General features: G+C 33.7%; 1 protein-coding gene across 3 annotated transcripts; it reads left to right on the top strand.

Moving 5' to 3' along the window:
* Positions 1-1319: 1319 nt before the first annotated feature.
* On the top strand, positions 1320-3440 carry LOC115721355 (uncharacterized). Of its 3 annotated transcripts, none has more exons than XM_030650636.2 (2): positions 1320-1564; positions 3040-3440. In XM_030650636.2, the coding sequence occupies exon 2, from the start codon at positions 3043-3045 to the stop codon at positions 3286-3288; it is 246 nt and encodes an 81-aa protein (XP_030506496.2). In that variant the 5' UTR covers positions 1320-1564; positions 3040-3042; the 3' UTR covers positions 3289-3440. The 3 variants fall into 3 exon arrangements, with proteins under 3 accessions (XP_030506496.2, XP_060965959.1, XP_030506495.2); XM_061109976.1 differs by having other exon boundaries at positions 3036-3440; XM_030650635.2 differs by having other exon boundaries at positions 1323-1564; positions 3013-3440.
* Positions 3441-16615: the final 13175 nt, after the last annotated feature.

Here is a 16615-nt window from a genome sequence, read left to right as displayed (position 1 = left end):
ACTCCACCCATTAGTCTTGATCTAACTTAATGCTTTTTTGATTCTAATTGCTTCAACAACATGAGGTTGTAAAACCCCAACTTTATTCATTGTCTTAACTTGGAGAACCAAACTAGCTGTTGTTCGAGCTACTAATCTAACTCCAAAACGACGCTCATTTGCAAAAAGTACTCTGTCAACATTAACTTTGATTGTAGGAAATTCGGGAGGAGGGGGTCCAATGCTCCAAAGCTATCACATTTGAGACACCATTCTTAACAGCAGCCGAAAATTGTTTTTGAGCATTATACTAATCAACAAAATTTAGTTTAGCTAACGAAATCACTTCCAACATTGCAGGTTGTTTGGAGTTCCAAACTAGGTCATTCCTCATTTTCTATATTGCCCAACATATCATAGATACTTCAATGACAGTAGCTTTTCTCCAACACTTTCATTCCTTTTTTGAATCAGCCTGCAAAAAACATTGCACTAGCAACAACCGAGGTCACACCAGCAGCAATCCAGCAGCTTTGAGCAGAAACACACCTAACCAACACCAACACGTGCAAGATTGTCTCAGGTGCAACACAACAAAAAGGACATGTTGTAATAATGGGCACATGCTTTGTAAAAAGCTGAAATCTTGTTAGGAGACAATTCGTGGAGGCTCTCGAAAGAAAATTTTTTACTTTAGGAGGAATATTAAGCTGCCATAAACTCCTCCAAAATTTAATATCGTCAAGGTTGAAATTACTGTCTTTAAAGAGTTGCAACTGATTGTAGGCACTTTTAATAGAGAATAAATCAGAGCTCTCATAAAGTCAAAACTAAGCATCTCTTCCAAGGCTTCTAGTAATAGGAATTTTCCACACCAGCTCCGATTTCTATTATCCAACACATCAGTGATAATCTCAGCATCCCACTCTAAAATATCAGTCTTTATTAATTTTTCATCTACTTATAAAAGAAAAAAAAATTAATTTTACTATTAAAATATTATTATAAAATTTGAGTTAAATATAACATTTTAGTGTCTTTTTGGTACATTGTATTACACCGTATTGTATTATGTAGTATTATATTAAATTGTATTTTATGTAATATTTTTATGTAATACTATATGTGGTATTAATTTTTATAAATACTTAAATATATAATATTTTAGTATAAATTAAATTTTAATATAGCATTATATAAAAATATGATATATAATTCAATATAATACAATACTGACGTTCTAAATTACCCTTCAAATTTAACTCAAAATTTACCGTATGGATAGGTGCTTAATTACCAATGAAGAATTGCCACGTACTCAGTGTGCATCGATGATTGTTGAGCCCAAATGCACCCAATCTCCACTGTCAAGGCTTTGAAGCTTATCTTTCTGGGTTTCGTTCAAATTGAAGGAAGAGTAGAAGATTTCTCGAATCTCGAATCGAAGGAAGAGGGGAAATTGAAGAAGATTTTTCTGGGCATCTTGCAAAAAAGAAGAAGTCAAAGGGCCATCTGCCTCTTCAGGTTCATTGGAGTGATCATCTAAGGGTTCGTATATCATTGTGAATCACACTCAATAATCCAAGTGAGTGACCCCCTCTTATATTTTGGCTGTTGTTGTAATCTTCTACATTTATTCAATTTAGCTGTAATTTTATTCATATGGATTTCTGTATATATAATTATCATTTTCATACGCTGTGTTGTTTAGCTCATGTTAGCACCTGAGGATTACAAAACAGTTTTGGTATGTTGAAATAATGTATTGTATTCATTCAAAATATAAATTTTCAACATTTTTATTTGTATGTAAAGATTTTGTGTTCTCCTTCCTACAATGGGAATATTGGAGTTCTGATTGTTTTGTAAAAATTTATGAAAATCTTTAGCAAAACAATTTAACAAAATTTTTTATTAGTAAACTAGTCTTTGGTCGCAAAAACAATCATGAATTGCACTATGTGACTATAAACGATCATTATGGTCGCAAAATGATCATAGATTTGCACTGTGCTAGAGTAAATTAAGGTAGGTTATTTTGTAAATTTTAGTATTTAAAATGGTTAGTTTGGCAAATTTATCTAAAGTTCTTGAAACTATAAATTTTCAAATAATTGCTAGCCAAAGAGAATGAATGACATACAAATTGGCACCATTACAATTGTTTCATTTCATTTATTATATATCATAAAAAGATGGATGGTTCAGAACCAAGAATAAACTTTTATATAGTGGAAAACTGTCCTACTTTACTTGGTATGAGTATAAAAGCTCTTTACCATAGATGAATCATGTACTTAGAATAAACCTTTGAAGATTTTCTATGCAATTGCTCTCAATACTAGAGTCAGATAGTGTTGTAGCAAGCCCAAGAATATTGATGGAGATTGCTCTTTCATTAGCGGTGAACCACATAACATTTTCCTTTAGCTGCTGGTGAGATTGGTGCAATGTCATCTTTTAGGTTTATATTTCTATTAGAAAGCCTTACCCAACATAGTCCGATGTTTAAATTCTTTTTTAAGGAACTGGGTATCAATCAATTAATCAATAAGAAGTTGTAATTGGTTTATGCTCAAAATCTCAAAACTTCATTAGCTGAGATATAAAAGAGTCAGCATGGAACATTATCTTATGAGCTTTACTGTTGAAAACCTCTTATGAATTCTTATAATTTTTGAGCTGTATATGAGCTATTGCATGCCGGTGACAGATTCCTAGTCCTTGTTCTAAATTTTGTTTTATCATGTTGAAGGCTAGTAAGTGGCTGTGATATATTTTTTAAGAGATTCTGGAATCTGTGGGTTGAGCATGCTATTCAATCTTTCTTTATTCCACAATTGGCTTTTTTGATTTCATGTTTACATGTCCAATCTGAATATGGATCCTAATATCATTCGTGGGCTCTTTTTGCTTGCAAAAAGTTTTCAACTAAAATTTTCATAATTTGAATTCAATGACTTTATGGACTTGTGTACCCTGTTAAAAGTGTGCCCTTGCAAGTTCTGCTGATTGTTTATCACTGACTAACAGTTTGCACTTGGATTTTGGGGAAGCAAGCACATGGGAAACACGGGAAACAAACCGGCGAAGCAAGAGCCCGAAGAAATTTTCTTGAAGATTGTTCCTCCATTAGACCATGCCTATGTCAGGTGGCTTACTCGGGATCTCGAGAGGACTCATGGCTTCACTCCAGCAAAGTCGCGTGCAGTGAGGCCTCCGGATCATTACATAGAGTACATGCAATTGAATGGATGGTTGGATGTGAACTTGGATGATCCTGACATAGCACACTTGCTCAAAAAGTAGATAATATGATTATGTTGATTGCTGTTCTTTGAATGTGGAAAATATATTATGAATTGTCGATAGAATCTTATAAGATAACACTCCTTACACTAATTTATGTTTCTAAAAGAAGACTTGGCAAGTCTTGATTATCGAAAAGTCTTGTTTATTAACTTTCCTTCTTCACAGCTAACAACTGAAGTTGCTCAAAAAGTTTTATTTTAACTTATTCCTAACATTTGGATTCATTTTGAAATTGCTTCCAATTTTCTTGCTATGTTTGAATTTGAAGTACATTTGCAGTCTAAATTGTACAAGTGTGTTTTAATTTTCCAAGTATGAGACTCACGTGGTAATGATTTTTATTTATTTGTTTTCTACTAAAATTAGGAAGGAAAAAAAAAAAAGGAAAAATTCTCCTTATTTTTATAAAGAATACTTTACATTTTTTTTACTTATTTTATTTTATTAATTGAAAATAAAAACACAAATATACCTAACTATGAATAAAAAATAGAGAAATTACTTTATATATTATTTTTTAATTGTTTTTTCAAATTTAATATTTGAGTTGTTCTGGTAATTCTATGTGGGTTGCTATGTGGATTTTGGCTGCAATTTTGGTTGCTCCGTTAGTGTCTATGGAGGTTTCTATGTGGAATTCCGTAAAAATGTAAAAAAAAAAAATTATTTTAAAGTGTGAAAAGAAAAAAATTCTTAAAAAATAATTACATATTTTAACAATGACAATTTATTAAATTTTAGCATTTTATTATCTTTTCTAGACTTGTAAGTAAAATAAAATAATTTTGATTTTATCTTTTCTTTTCAAGTATATATTTACATATATATATATATATTGCAAAAATAACCTTCATTAAAATCAAATTAGTGTTGGGTCCGCCTATTATTGTTGGGCTTGGACCATTTAAGGGTTTAAGGCCCAATTTTATTTGGAACAATTAAAAGAAAAAAAAAAAAGGAAAGGGACTGTAGGCAATAGGCATAGTGAGCAGCAGGCAGCCAAAGAAAAAGAAAGAAAAAGAGAGGAAAAGAAGAAAAAGAAAGAGGTTTTGCCACTTTGCATTGAAGATTAAGTGGTTGATTCTCATCCATTTTAGTTCAAATTTTGGGTGCAAGGTGCTCTTCAAATCTACCAGTTTCTATTTGGCGATTGTCCTCTCTAAGGTGATTTTCTATAATACTCACTTGGTGAGACCCAAACTTTTTCTATTTGTGTATCCATCTTTTGAGATGATGATTGTATTGGTGATCCAAGATTGTTTAATCTTGATGTTGTTGTGAGCCTCTAGCTTTACTAGAGAAGAACTTTGTAATCCCATTATTGAACTTTGGTGATAGTGGATGATTTGAGCGGATTACAGTCCTGTGGTTTTTTCCCACATTGGGTTTCCACGTAAAAATCTTGGTGTCTCACTTTTATGCTTGATTTGTGTATTTTATATTGTTTGCGGTGCTTTGGTTAATATTTGATATTGCATATTGTGGTGTTTGATATGTATCCTATTTTTGACATACAAAGAAGAAAAATATTGTTCCATTCAAAAAAAAAAAGAAAAATATTGTGGTTAATTGCAATAGGTTTTTTCCCAACAAGTGGTATCAGAGCCAAGGTTGATTGATGTTAAATTCTAGTGTGTTGAAAAATAGATGAGTCGGATGGAATGATGAAATTGAACTTATCAAACTATTCCGCTTGGAAGCAATTGATGGAAGATTTCCTCTATTATAAAGATTTGTACAAACCTATTAAAGGTAGTGAGAAGCCGTCTAAGTTAGATGATGAGGAATGGGAAGTTCAACATAGAAAAGCCATGGCCTATATTAGACGATGGATGGATATAAATCTTCATGAGCATATCTTTAATGAAACCAGAGCTGATGTCGTTTGGAAAAAGCTAAAAAATCTCTTTGCCAAAAGAACGGCTGGTAATAAAATTTCTCTACTTAGAAGACTTGTAAATTTAAAGTACAAGGATGGTGGTAGTATGGTTGAGCATACAAGTCAATTTCAGAGTCTTGCAAACCAGTTAGTTGCCATGAAGATGAATATGGATGATGAGATGCAAGCATCATTACTCCTCAGTTCTTTACCTGACAGTTGGGAAACGTTGGTGATAATTGTTTCTAATTCCACGCCAAAAGGGACTTTGACTATGGATTTGTTCAAAGATAGTTTGCTTAATGAAGAGGCCAGAAGGAAAGCACAAGGTGAATCTTCTTCTTCTTCTGGGGTTCTTGTCACTGAAAAGCATGACAGGGGGGATGAAGTTATACTAAATATCGGCATGGCTCTAGAAGAAGATCCAAGTCTCGTAAAGATAGTAAGTGTTATCATTGTAACAAGCTAGGTCACTTAATAAGGGATTGCAGAATTTGAAAAGAGAGCATAATCAAGAAAAGGAAAATGAGAAAGAAAATAATACAGTTTCCACTGAAGGTGATGTTGTCATTGTATGTGATGATGGGTGTGTTAGTCTTGCTACCCAAGATTGTAGTTGGGTGATTGATTCTGGCGCTTCATTCCATGCTACTACTCGTAGTGATTTCTTCACTTCTTACACTACTGGTGATTTTGGCAATGTCAGAATGGGAAACAGTGGCGCATCGAAGATTATGGGTATTGGAGATATTTGCTTGGAAACTAATGTTGGTAGCAAGTTGATTCTCAAAGATGTTAGGCATGTTCGAGACATTCACCTTAACTTGATTATCTACTAGAAGACTTGATGATGAGGGGTTCATAAACTGGTTTGGTGAAAGTAAATGGAAGCTCACCAATGGTTCTCTTGTAGTGGTGAGAGGAAAGAAAGTGAATACTATCTATGTCATGGAAGCTAAGCTACACAAATGAGAGATTAATGCAGTTCAAAAAGATGCAAACATTGATCTTTGGCACCAAAGGCTCGGTCATATCAGCGAGAAAGGACTTCAAACTCTTGCTAGAAAGCAATTCTTACTGAATTCGCAAGGTACGCCTCTTAAAACTTGTGATCATTGCTTAGCTGGAAAAACACATAGAGTTTCTTTTCATACACGTCCACCATCTAGAAGATCTAATGTTATTGATCTGATTCACACTGATGTATGTACTATGCAAACTAGAACTCTTTGAGGTGCACTTTATTTTGTTACTTTTATTGATGACCATTCTAGAAAAGTTTGGGTTTTTGTTTTGAAATCTAAAGACCAAGTGCTCAATGCTTTCAAAGAACTTCATGCCAAAATTGAAAGAGAAACTGGAAGTATGTTAAAGTGTGTTCGAGCAGATAATGGTGGTGAGTACATGGGTCCATTTGAATACTATTGTAGACTCCATGGAATCAAGCTTGAGAAGTCAATTCTAAAAACTCCTCAACATAATGGTGTGGCAGAAAGAATGAACAGAACCAAGAAATGATTAGGTGTATGTTTTCCCATGCCAAGCTACCTAAGTCCTTTTAAGGGGAGGCTATGAGAACTGCAATAAATTTGATTAACCTTTCTCCTTTAGTTCCTCTGAACGGTGATGTGCCTAAGAGAGTATGGAGAGGGGAAAATTTCTCATATGGTCATTTGAGAGTCTTTGGGTGCAGAGCATTTGTTCATATTCCTAAAGATGAGAGATCCAAGCTTGATGATAAGGCAAAACCATGTATTTTCTTAGGGTACAATCATGAATTTTGGGTACAAATTATGGGATCCAGTGAACAAAAAGATTATTAGAAGCAAGGATGTAGTGTTTCTTGAAGATCAAATGTTTGAAGACAGTGACAAAGTTTAGAAGCAAAAGTTCCCTGTTAATGTTCCTGTGAGTACTAGCTCAGTTCCTTCACCCATAGTGCATGATGATCATGGGGGAGATGAATAGGAAAATCATGAAGAGCATGTCAATGAAAAAGCAAATGAACAAGAAGATCGTGGTAAGAATATTGATTATAATGTTCATGATGATGGTGAGCTAACTGAATAGGATCAAGAAGCACCTCCACCACCACCAGTTGAGACTCTAGTAAGAAGATCTACAAGAGAGCGTAAACCAATTTCAAGATACAATCCTCGTTAGTATGTAATGCTCACTGATGGGGGAGAGCCAGAAACTTACCAAGAAGCTATTATACATGAGCATAATAATTAGTGGGATGGAGCCATGCAAAAAGACATGGGATCCCTACATGAGAATCACACATATGACTTGGTGAAGTTGCCTAAAGGGAAGAAAGCTCTCAAGAACAAATGGGTTTACAGGTATAAGACTGAAAACAATGGCTCACAATGGTACAAGGCACGATTGGTTGTGAAAGGGTTCGGTCAGAAGAAAGGTATTAACTTTGAAGAAATATTTTCTCCTGTTGTGAAAAAGTCCTCTATTAGAGTTGTTATTGGTTTAGCTGCTCGCTTGAATTTAGAAGTAGAACAACTTGATGTGAAAACTGCATTTCTTCATAGTGACTTGGAAGAAGAAATTTACATGGAGCAGCCAGAGGGTTTCAAAGTCAAGGGAAAAGAGAATCTTGTGTGCAAGCTTAGAAAAAGCTTATATGGACTCAAACAGGCACCTAGACAGTGGTACAAGAAGTTTGATTCCTTCATGTCAAGCCATGGATATACCAGTACTTTTGATCATTGTGTGTTTACAAAGAAGTTTTCTGATGAAGGTTTCATTATTCTCCTGCTATATGTTGGTGATATGTGGATTGTTGATCATGATGCCAGAAAGATTGAAAAGCTAAAGGAAGAGTTGAGCAAGTCTTTTGCTTAGGATCGACAAAACAAATACTTGGAATGAAGATTTTCCCGTGACAGGAAGAATGGGAAACTTTGGTTATCTCAAGAAGCTTATGTTGAAAAAGTTCTTGAAAGATTTAACATGGGCAAAGCTAAAGCAGTTAGTTCTCCACTTGTAGGTCATTTCAAGCAAAGCTCCAAACAATGTCCTACAAGTGAGAAGGATAAACAAGAAATGGCTTCAATACCTTACTCATCTGCAGTTGGTAGTTTGAAGTATGTTATGGTTTGTACGAGGCCAGATATTACTCATGCAGTTGGAGTTGTTAGCCGATTCCTCTCTAATCCCGGTAAGGATCACTGGGAAGCAGTGAAATGGATATTGAGATATCTACGAGGTACTTCCAGGTTGTGCTTATGCTTTGGCAGTGGTGAACCTATTCTTGATGGGTACATAGATGCAGACATGGCTGGTGATTGTGATTTCAGGAAATCCACTTCAGGATTCTTGATGACATTTGCAGGGGGAGCTATTTCATGGCAATCGAGGTTACAAAAGTGTGTTGCTTTGTCTACTACAGAAGCTGAATACATAGTTGTAACTGAAGCTTGTAAAGAAATTTTATGGATGAAAAAGTTCCTACAAAAGTTAGGCTTGCAACAAGAAAGATACATTGTCTACTGTGACAGTTAGAGTGCCATTCACCTCTCCAAGAATTCAATATTCCATTCAATATCTAAGCATATTGATGTAAGATATCATTGGATTTGTGATGTAGTTGAGATGAAAGAATTGTACTTAGAAAAAGTGCACACCAATGAGATGGTTCTAATATGTTGACAAAGACTTTTGCCTAAAGAGAAGCTCAAAGCTTGTAGGCGAAGAGCGGGCTTAGTAGAGCCCACCAATTGAGATGGAGGGGGAGATTTGTTGGGTCAGCCTATTATTGTTGGGCTTGTACCATTTAAGGGCTTAAGGCCCAATTTTGTTTGGAACAATTAAAAGAAAAAAAAAAGGAAAGTGGCTGTAGGTATCGCGAGCAACAGGCAACCAAAGAAAAAGAAAAAAAAAAGAGGGAAAGAAGAGAAAGAAAGCTAGAGAGAGAAAGAGATATTGCCACTTTGCATTGAAGATTAAGTGGTTGATTCTCATCCATTTTAGTTCAAATTTAGGGTGGTGAATCCTTGCAAGGTGCTCTTCAAATCTACCAGTTCCGATTTGGCGATTGTGATAGAAAAATTAATAATAAACCCAAGATCTATTTGTATATAACATAGAACACAATAGTAATATATAATAATTAGGTATGTGTACCTGATTGATCCATAGCAATTATCTCTGTTTGATCCACAGCAGTTACTCCACTTTGATAGTGCAATACTATCAACTAAGTCTTCCTCCCTAGATCTCTAAATCAGAAGCAGTTTCTTTATCTGATTATCAAAAGGTATACAATTGTGATGAGACAATATGTATTTATAGAGTTAGGGAGGGGACTTAGCTACAAAACCCTAGTTGGGCTGGGCCTGCTCATCAAAGGCTTCAGTCAACTAGAAAAGCCCACACTTCTGCTTCACCTAGACTTTACACACAGATGCTAAGCCCATTAACAATTGATCACCAACAACATGGGCTAACAGCAAAGAACTATCCAATCAACCCAAGTTTTAATAAAACCAATAAAATTTAATGTAAGCCCAAATAAAAGTCTAACATTCTCCCACTTGGGCTACATTAATTTTAATACATATATATATTATATTAAAATAATTTTGTTTGAAAACGACTCATGGGTTGAACAACAGGAAAACATTTGTGGCCACTTTAAAAAATGATAGTTCTCTGATAGCATCTCAACATACCGGTCAAATTTAACCTTTGATAATGAACTATGAGAATCATATTGTTTTTAACTCAACAAAAGACATTCATAATCACAAAATACCAAAGTATTAAATCGACATGGTCAATAAGTCTAGTAGTGTGGTAAGGAATTATGTTCAACATGTGATCAATTTAAAATAACATAATATCCTTATCAGTTCTCAATTTCACTGATACCGTGATGCTTAATAAATAAGCCAGTGAAATATAACATACACTACTTAATAAATAAGTAAATGTCACTAAACTTGCTTAAAACATTAAGACAACAAAATATCATTGTCTTTTAGTAAATATACTTAAAATACAATGATCACAACAAGATATGAACTACATGCTTTCAATTCAATTATTCTCGAGAATATAACAAAGCCTAACTGAAAGCATAAACATCCAATAATCAAAAAAGTATTGGCCCACAAAATAGTTCATAACATCAACAAGTAAATTACATATAAATGTAATCTCAAAAGATAAAGCAAGAAACTCCCACTAACCCAAAGGAGCAAAAGATTATAAAATGCCTATATCAAAAAACATGTTTATCAAACAATATGGCACTTAATCCTTTGGTTAGAGGATCTGCAAACATCAACTTGGTCTTTCAATACTCTATCACAATGTCTCCTTTCTTAACCAAGTCTTTAATAGTGAGATACTTTATTTCCTTATATTTGGAAGCACTACTAATCTCATTATTCTTTGAAAAGAAAACAACAATATTATTATCACAATAGATTAGTATAGGAGAGGAAATAGGATCAACCACTCGTATCTCCGAAATAAAATTCTTCAGCCACAAGGCTTGCAAAGATGCCCCATAACATGCAACAAACTCAGCATACATAGTAGATGATGTGATCAAAGTCTGTTTAACACTCTTCCAAGAAATAGCAGCACCTGCCAAAGTAAAAATATAGCCAGAAGTTGACTTTAAATCATCTACACAACTACCAAAATCTGAATCTGAATAACCAACAACTCGAAGATTGTCAATATGCTTATACACAAGCATAAAACTCTTCGTTCTTTGCAAATATCTCAAAACTTTCTTGACTGCAACCCAATGATCATGGCCAGGATCAGATAAATATCTCCCAAGAACATTGACTACGAAAGCTATGTCAGGTCGAGTGCAAACCTGAGCATACATCAAACTCCTTACTACACTTGCATAAGGGATGTTCTTCATTGCTCCTCTTTCCAAGTCGTTCTTAGGACATTGTTGCTTAGTGAACTTGTCCCCTTTCAGAATAGGAACAGAACCAGCTTTACACAAATCCATGTTGAACCTTTTGAGCACACGATTAATGTAAGCTTTTTGAGGTAAGCCAAGAACTTTTCGATTCCTGTCACGATGGATCTCAATCCCCAAAACATAGAATGCCTCTCCAAGATCTTTCATATCAAAATTGGAAGACAGAAAATTTTTGGTCTCATTTAGTAATGACAAATCACTGCTGGCAAGTAAAATATCGTCTACATAAAGAACAAGAAAAAAATATGATGACTCCCACTGATCTTCATATAAATACACTAGTCAAACTTATTCTCGATGAAACCCAACAGTGTCACAACCTTATCAAACTTCAAGTACCACTGGTGAGATGCCTGTTTGAGACCATAAATGGATCATCTCAATTTGCAAACCAAATTGTCATTTCCAATTTTCCTCGAAGCCTTCAGGTTGAGACATAAAAAAAAAATTGCTCACTCAATTCTCCATTCAGATCGAACAACAGTTTTAACAATCATTTGATGTAACTCTGAATCAAAATACGAAACTAAGGCCATAATAATTCTGAATGAATTTTTAGTGGAAACAGGTGAGAAAGTTTCAGTGTAATCAATACCTTCTCTTTGAGTAAAGCCTTTAGCCACTAAACGCGCTTTAAACCTTTCAATCTGTCCCCTTTTTATCCTTTTTAGTTTTTAAAATCCACTTACAACCTATTGGTTTGAAACCATCAGGTAATAAAACTAGCTCCCATACACCATTTTTCTTCATGGAGTCGATCTCATCATCCGTAGCTTCTATCTATTTTGAAGAATGTGGACTATTAAGTGCTTCACTAAAAGTAAGAGGTTCCACAAAATGACCAAGATCACATTCACCTTCTCCAAGGTAAATAAATTTATCATCACACCTTATTGACATCTTTTGCCTTTGAGATCTCCATATAGGAGGTACTTCTAGAATAACCTCTATTTATTGACCATCATTTTGAATGACATATTCCACAATTTGATTTCTCTGATAACAAGACCCTCATCAACAACAAAACCTTCTTCAATAATAGGTTCCTCATCAATAGTAGGACCCTCGTCATCTTAGATGGTAGGAGCAATATATTCATCAGCAATGGGAGCGTTATTAACTAGAGTAAGAATAAGACTGCTATTATTATCATCTCTTGAAAAAGACATAGGAATAAAAATTCCTTTAGATGACTCCCCCATTTCAAGAGATGGTGAATGAATATTTTCAGCAACATCAAAATTTAGCAGTCTGAGATTCAACAATTCGCGTACCACGAGTAGGACAGGAAAAGCGATAGCCTTTTGAGCGCATTGGATAACCAATGAAATAACAACGATTTGTTCTCGAATCTAACTTTTCAAATTAGGATCATAAATCTTTACTTTAGCTGGACAACCCCATACACAAAGATGATTAAGACTAGGCTTCCTCTCAATCCACAACTCAAAAGGATTTTGGGAACAGATTTACTGGGAACACGATTTAAAATATAAGTTGCAGTCATGAGTGCTTCACCTCATAAAAACTCTGGAAGATTTGATCTACTCATCATGCTTCTAACCATATCCATGAGAGTGCGATTTCTCCTTTCAACAACGCCATTTTGCTCAGTGAACCTAACATATTGTATTGAGAAACTACACAATTTTCTGGAAAATATTTAGCAAAAGGCCTCATGTGTTGTTTAGATTCTTTATAACAACCAGAATATTCTCCTCCGCGATGAAAATGAACAAATTTTATGACTCTGCCCAATTATTTCTCAAGAACATTTCGAAAGATTTTGACTTTATCAAAAGCGTTGGATTGTCTTTGATCAGGTAGGTGAGACCATAAGAAGAAAGAAGAAAAAAATATCGATAAAAGTTATAAAATACTTGTTTCTACACAACGTGGTGGAATAAGGTCCACTGATGTCATTGTGGATAATCTCTTATAAAGAGTGACTATAGATAGCAGTCTGCTTTCTTATTTTAGTCAATTTTTTACAAGTACAATCAGCATAAGTATTCCAACCAGAAACATCAATAGGAGGAAGAATTTTAGCTAGAAGGAATCGATCAATTCTTTCTTTAGAAATATGACCCGATCTATCGTGCCATAATAAGAAGGATGTTATCTTAATATAAGATTTCTTATCCACAATATTCACAACATTAAAAAAGGAAGCTAAGGAAGTCAATGATAATTTGAAAAGAATATCAGAGTAGAAATAGTTTCCAATTATTCGGAGTCAAACATAATGTCAACACTATAATTGGCAAAAAGAAAAGAAATTCATTGTTTAACTAAAAAAGCGGAAGCGAAACTGAATTACTTTAAAAGTAGGAATCAAGAAATTACTGTTCAAAATAATCTGAACACTAAACTGTAATTCAAGAATAAGTGTGCCAACATAGATAACATTAACTCCAACATAAGTGCCACTTTAAGCTTTGACTCCCTCTCACTTATTTGCTTGAGATCCCTTAGCCTCTGGTTGTGGTTGTTTCTTTTCATATTTTCTTTATCCTTTGTTAGGCTTGAGGTGAGAAACAAAGTGAGAAGACTCATTCTTTTCAATTTGTTATCTTGCTTGTGTCAGCTACACACTGAGAAATAAGGTCACTAACACTCCATGCTTTATTATAAGTGTTTAGGCAGTCTTGATAAAGCTAAAAGAGGTAGGGAGTTCATGAAGAACTTAAAGAATGGTGTAAAAGCCGGGAAGAGGAATATTATGTTCTTTCAACTCGAACTGAACATGAATAATTTTCAGAATAAAACCTCGCACTCCTTTGATTTTTCATACTTAATGGTTGCCATTTCATCCATAAGATGTCCAGCTTTAGCGATTTCACTAGTGTGAAATAGTTTTTCTACTACTTTGAAAAACTCATTAGTATTTGAGGTGTTTGGCAAACCATCAAAAGATGTTCAGGAATTAAACGGTTCATAGCAATGAGACTAAGATGATTTGAATTTTTCCAATGTGCATGAAGAATTTTTGGGCAACAATTCTGATATTAGAATAAGATCAGCAGATTTTTCTTCTCGAAGACATAAGTCCAAATCTATTATGCCTAAAGTAATTTTCACATCTCGTTTCCATGTCTTAAAGTTGGAAGCATTCAGAATTCAGATAAAAACGTTATTGTTGTTCGCAAAAAGGAGACCGAAAAATCCAAAAAATTAAAACTTGAATAAGCAATATGAGCAATGCATTAGAAAATATTGTAGAGTCAACTGGTCATTATAAACTCCCCTTTGGGGTGAGAATATAACACACACATGATCTATCTACCTTCATGAAGTTAACAACAAAGAAAAAAATACATATCATTTAAGAATTTTATTACCTTTGGGCAAATAAATTTCTTAAAAGTATGTATTAATTCAAGCAAAAAATAATAATAAATTTATATATTTAAATTATTACCTTTGGGCAAATAATTAAAATATACACATTTAATATTAACTCACTTCATGGAATGTGAACTAATATATACAACTACTACCTTTGGGCAAGTAATTACACATATAGCCAACCAAAATAAATATTTTCTATAACATATGAAATTTGGTGATAAAATAATCATTAAAAATTTAATAATTTTCAACCAAATTTCTAAAAAGTTATATATAAATTGCTTGTAATATATTGATAATAAAAAATAAAGTGTCCACCATAACACATTATTTTTACATCAAACAATCAAGTTTTAAAATTTTAGAACAACAAATAATGGAAAAATGTGAAATAAAGAATATTGGTGAAGATTACATAGTCAAGATAAATTAAACAAGAGAGTGACTATGTCATATGGAACGAGAAGAAACCCAAAAAATTTCTATGATTGACAGATTTCAAAAAATCATCAAAAAATATTTTTAATAATTTTTTAACTACATGATTATCATTAAAATAATAATAATTATTAAACGGAGTCAAAAAATTAATTAAAAATCATAGAAAAATCAGAAATTAAATTTTAAGGACGCTGGAAAAAAAACGTTGAAAAACGACACTTGGCGGTGCCGCACGCGCCCCCACGCGCCGGCTGTGCGAGTGGGCATTGCGGCTGGACTCCATCTTCTTCCTCCAGCCGGATCTCCAGGCAGGTCGCACGACCCGGTTCGTGCGCAGTCGGGTCTGGACGAATTCCGGGCAAAAAACACGACGAAAACTTGCGATTTTCGATGGGTTTTGCTCGGGATGGAATTTCTAATTGATCTATTGTATTAATTTTGGGTATAAATGACGATAAGGGTCTCGATCGGATTGTGTTCAATCCGAAAACTAAGAACAAAAAAAAAAGTGCCCGATTTTGATTTTTATTGCAGCCGAATTCAAATTAAACGATGTAGAAATATTGTAAATTAGATGGTAATGAGATTTGCACCATCAATTTTAGTATATAAACAATAGAATCAAAAAACCTAAATTTAATTTCATAAAGAAAAAAAAATATATATATAAACCCTAAAACTTTAAACTTAAAATTCTCATAATATACATAATGATTTCATGCATATAATATATCAATTGAAAGAGAATTTAACGATGAATAAAACCTCTAAAGTTTTAAGATTTATAAACAAAAAATTTAACATAAAATAATAACAAAATTAATATGTAATTATGGATAATTAACATATACAAATTAATTATACTAATTATAGGTTCTAAATCATATACAATAGGCAATCTGATACCACATGATAGAAAAATTAATAATAAACCCAAGATCTATTTGTATATAACATAGAATACAATAGTAATATATAATAATTAGGTATGTGTACCTGATTGATCCATAGCAATTATCTCTGTTTGATCCACAGCAGTTACTCCACTTTGATAGTGCAATACTATCAACTAAGTCTTCCTCCCTAGATCTCTAAATCAGAAGCAGTTTATTTATCTGATTATCAAAAGGTATACAATTGTGATGAGACAATATGTATTTATAGAGTTAGGGAGGGGACTTAGCTACAAAACCCTAGTTGGGTTGGGCCTGCTCATCAAAGGCTTCAGTCAACTAGAAAAGTCCACACTTCTGTTTCACCTAGACTTTACACACAGATGCTAAGCCCATTAACAGTTGATCACCAACAACATGGGCTAACAGCAAAGAACTATCCAATCAACCCAAGTTTTAATAAAACCAATAAAATTTAATGTAAGCCCAAATAAAAGTCTAACAGATTGTCCTCTCTAAGGTGCTCTTCTACAATACCCACTTGGAGAGACCCAATCTTTTTCTATTTGTGTATCCATCTTTTGAGATGATGATGATGATTGTATTGGTGATCCAAGATTATTTAATCTTGATGTTGTTGTGAGCCTCTAGTTTTACTAGAAAAGAACTTTGTAATTCCATTATTGAACTTTGGTGATAGTGGATGATTTGAGCAGACTACGGTCCCGTGGTTTTTTCTCGTATTGGGTTTCTACATAAAAATCTTGGCGTCTCACTTTTATGCTTGATTTG

The sequence above is a fragment of the Cannabis sativa genome, chromosome 2 (assembly GCF_029168945.1).
Source record: "Cannabis sativa cultivar Pink pepper isolate KNU-18-1 chromosome 2, ASM2916894v1, whole genome shotgun sequence".
Lineage (NCBI taxonomy): Eukaryota > Viridiplantae > Streptophyta > Magnoliopsida > Rosales > Cannabaceae > Cannabis > Cannabis sativa.
Note: the sequence above shows the minus strand (reverse complement) of the source record. Positions and strands in the feature narration are given on the sequence as shown.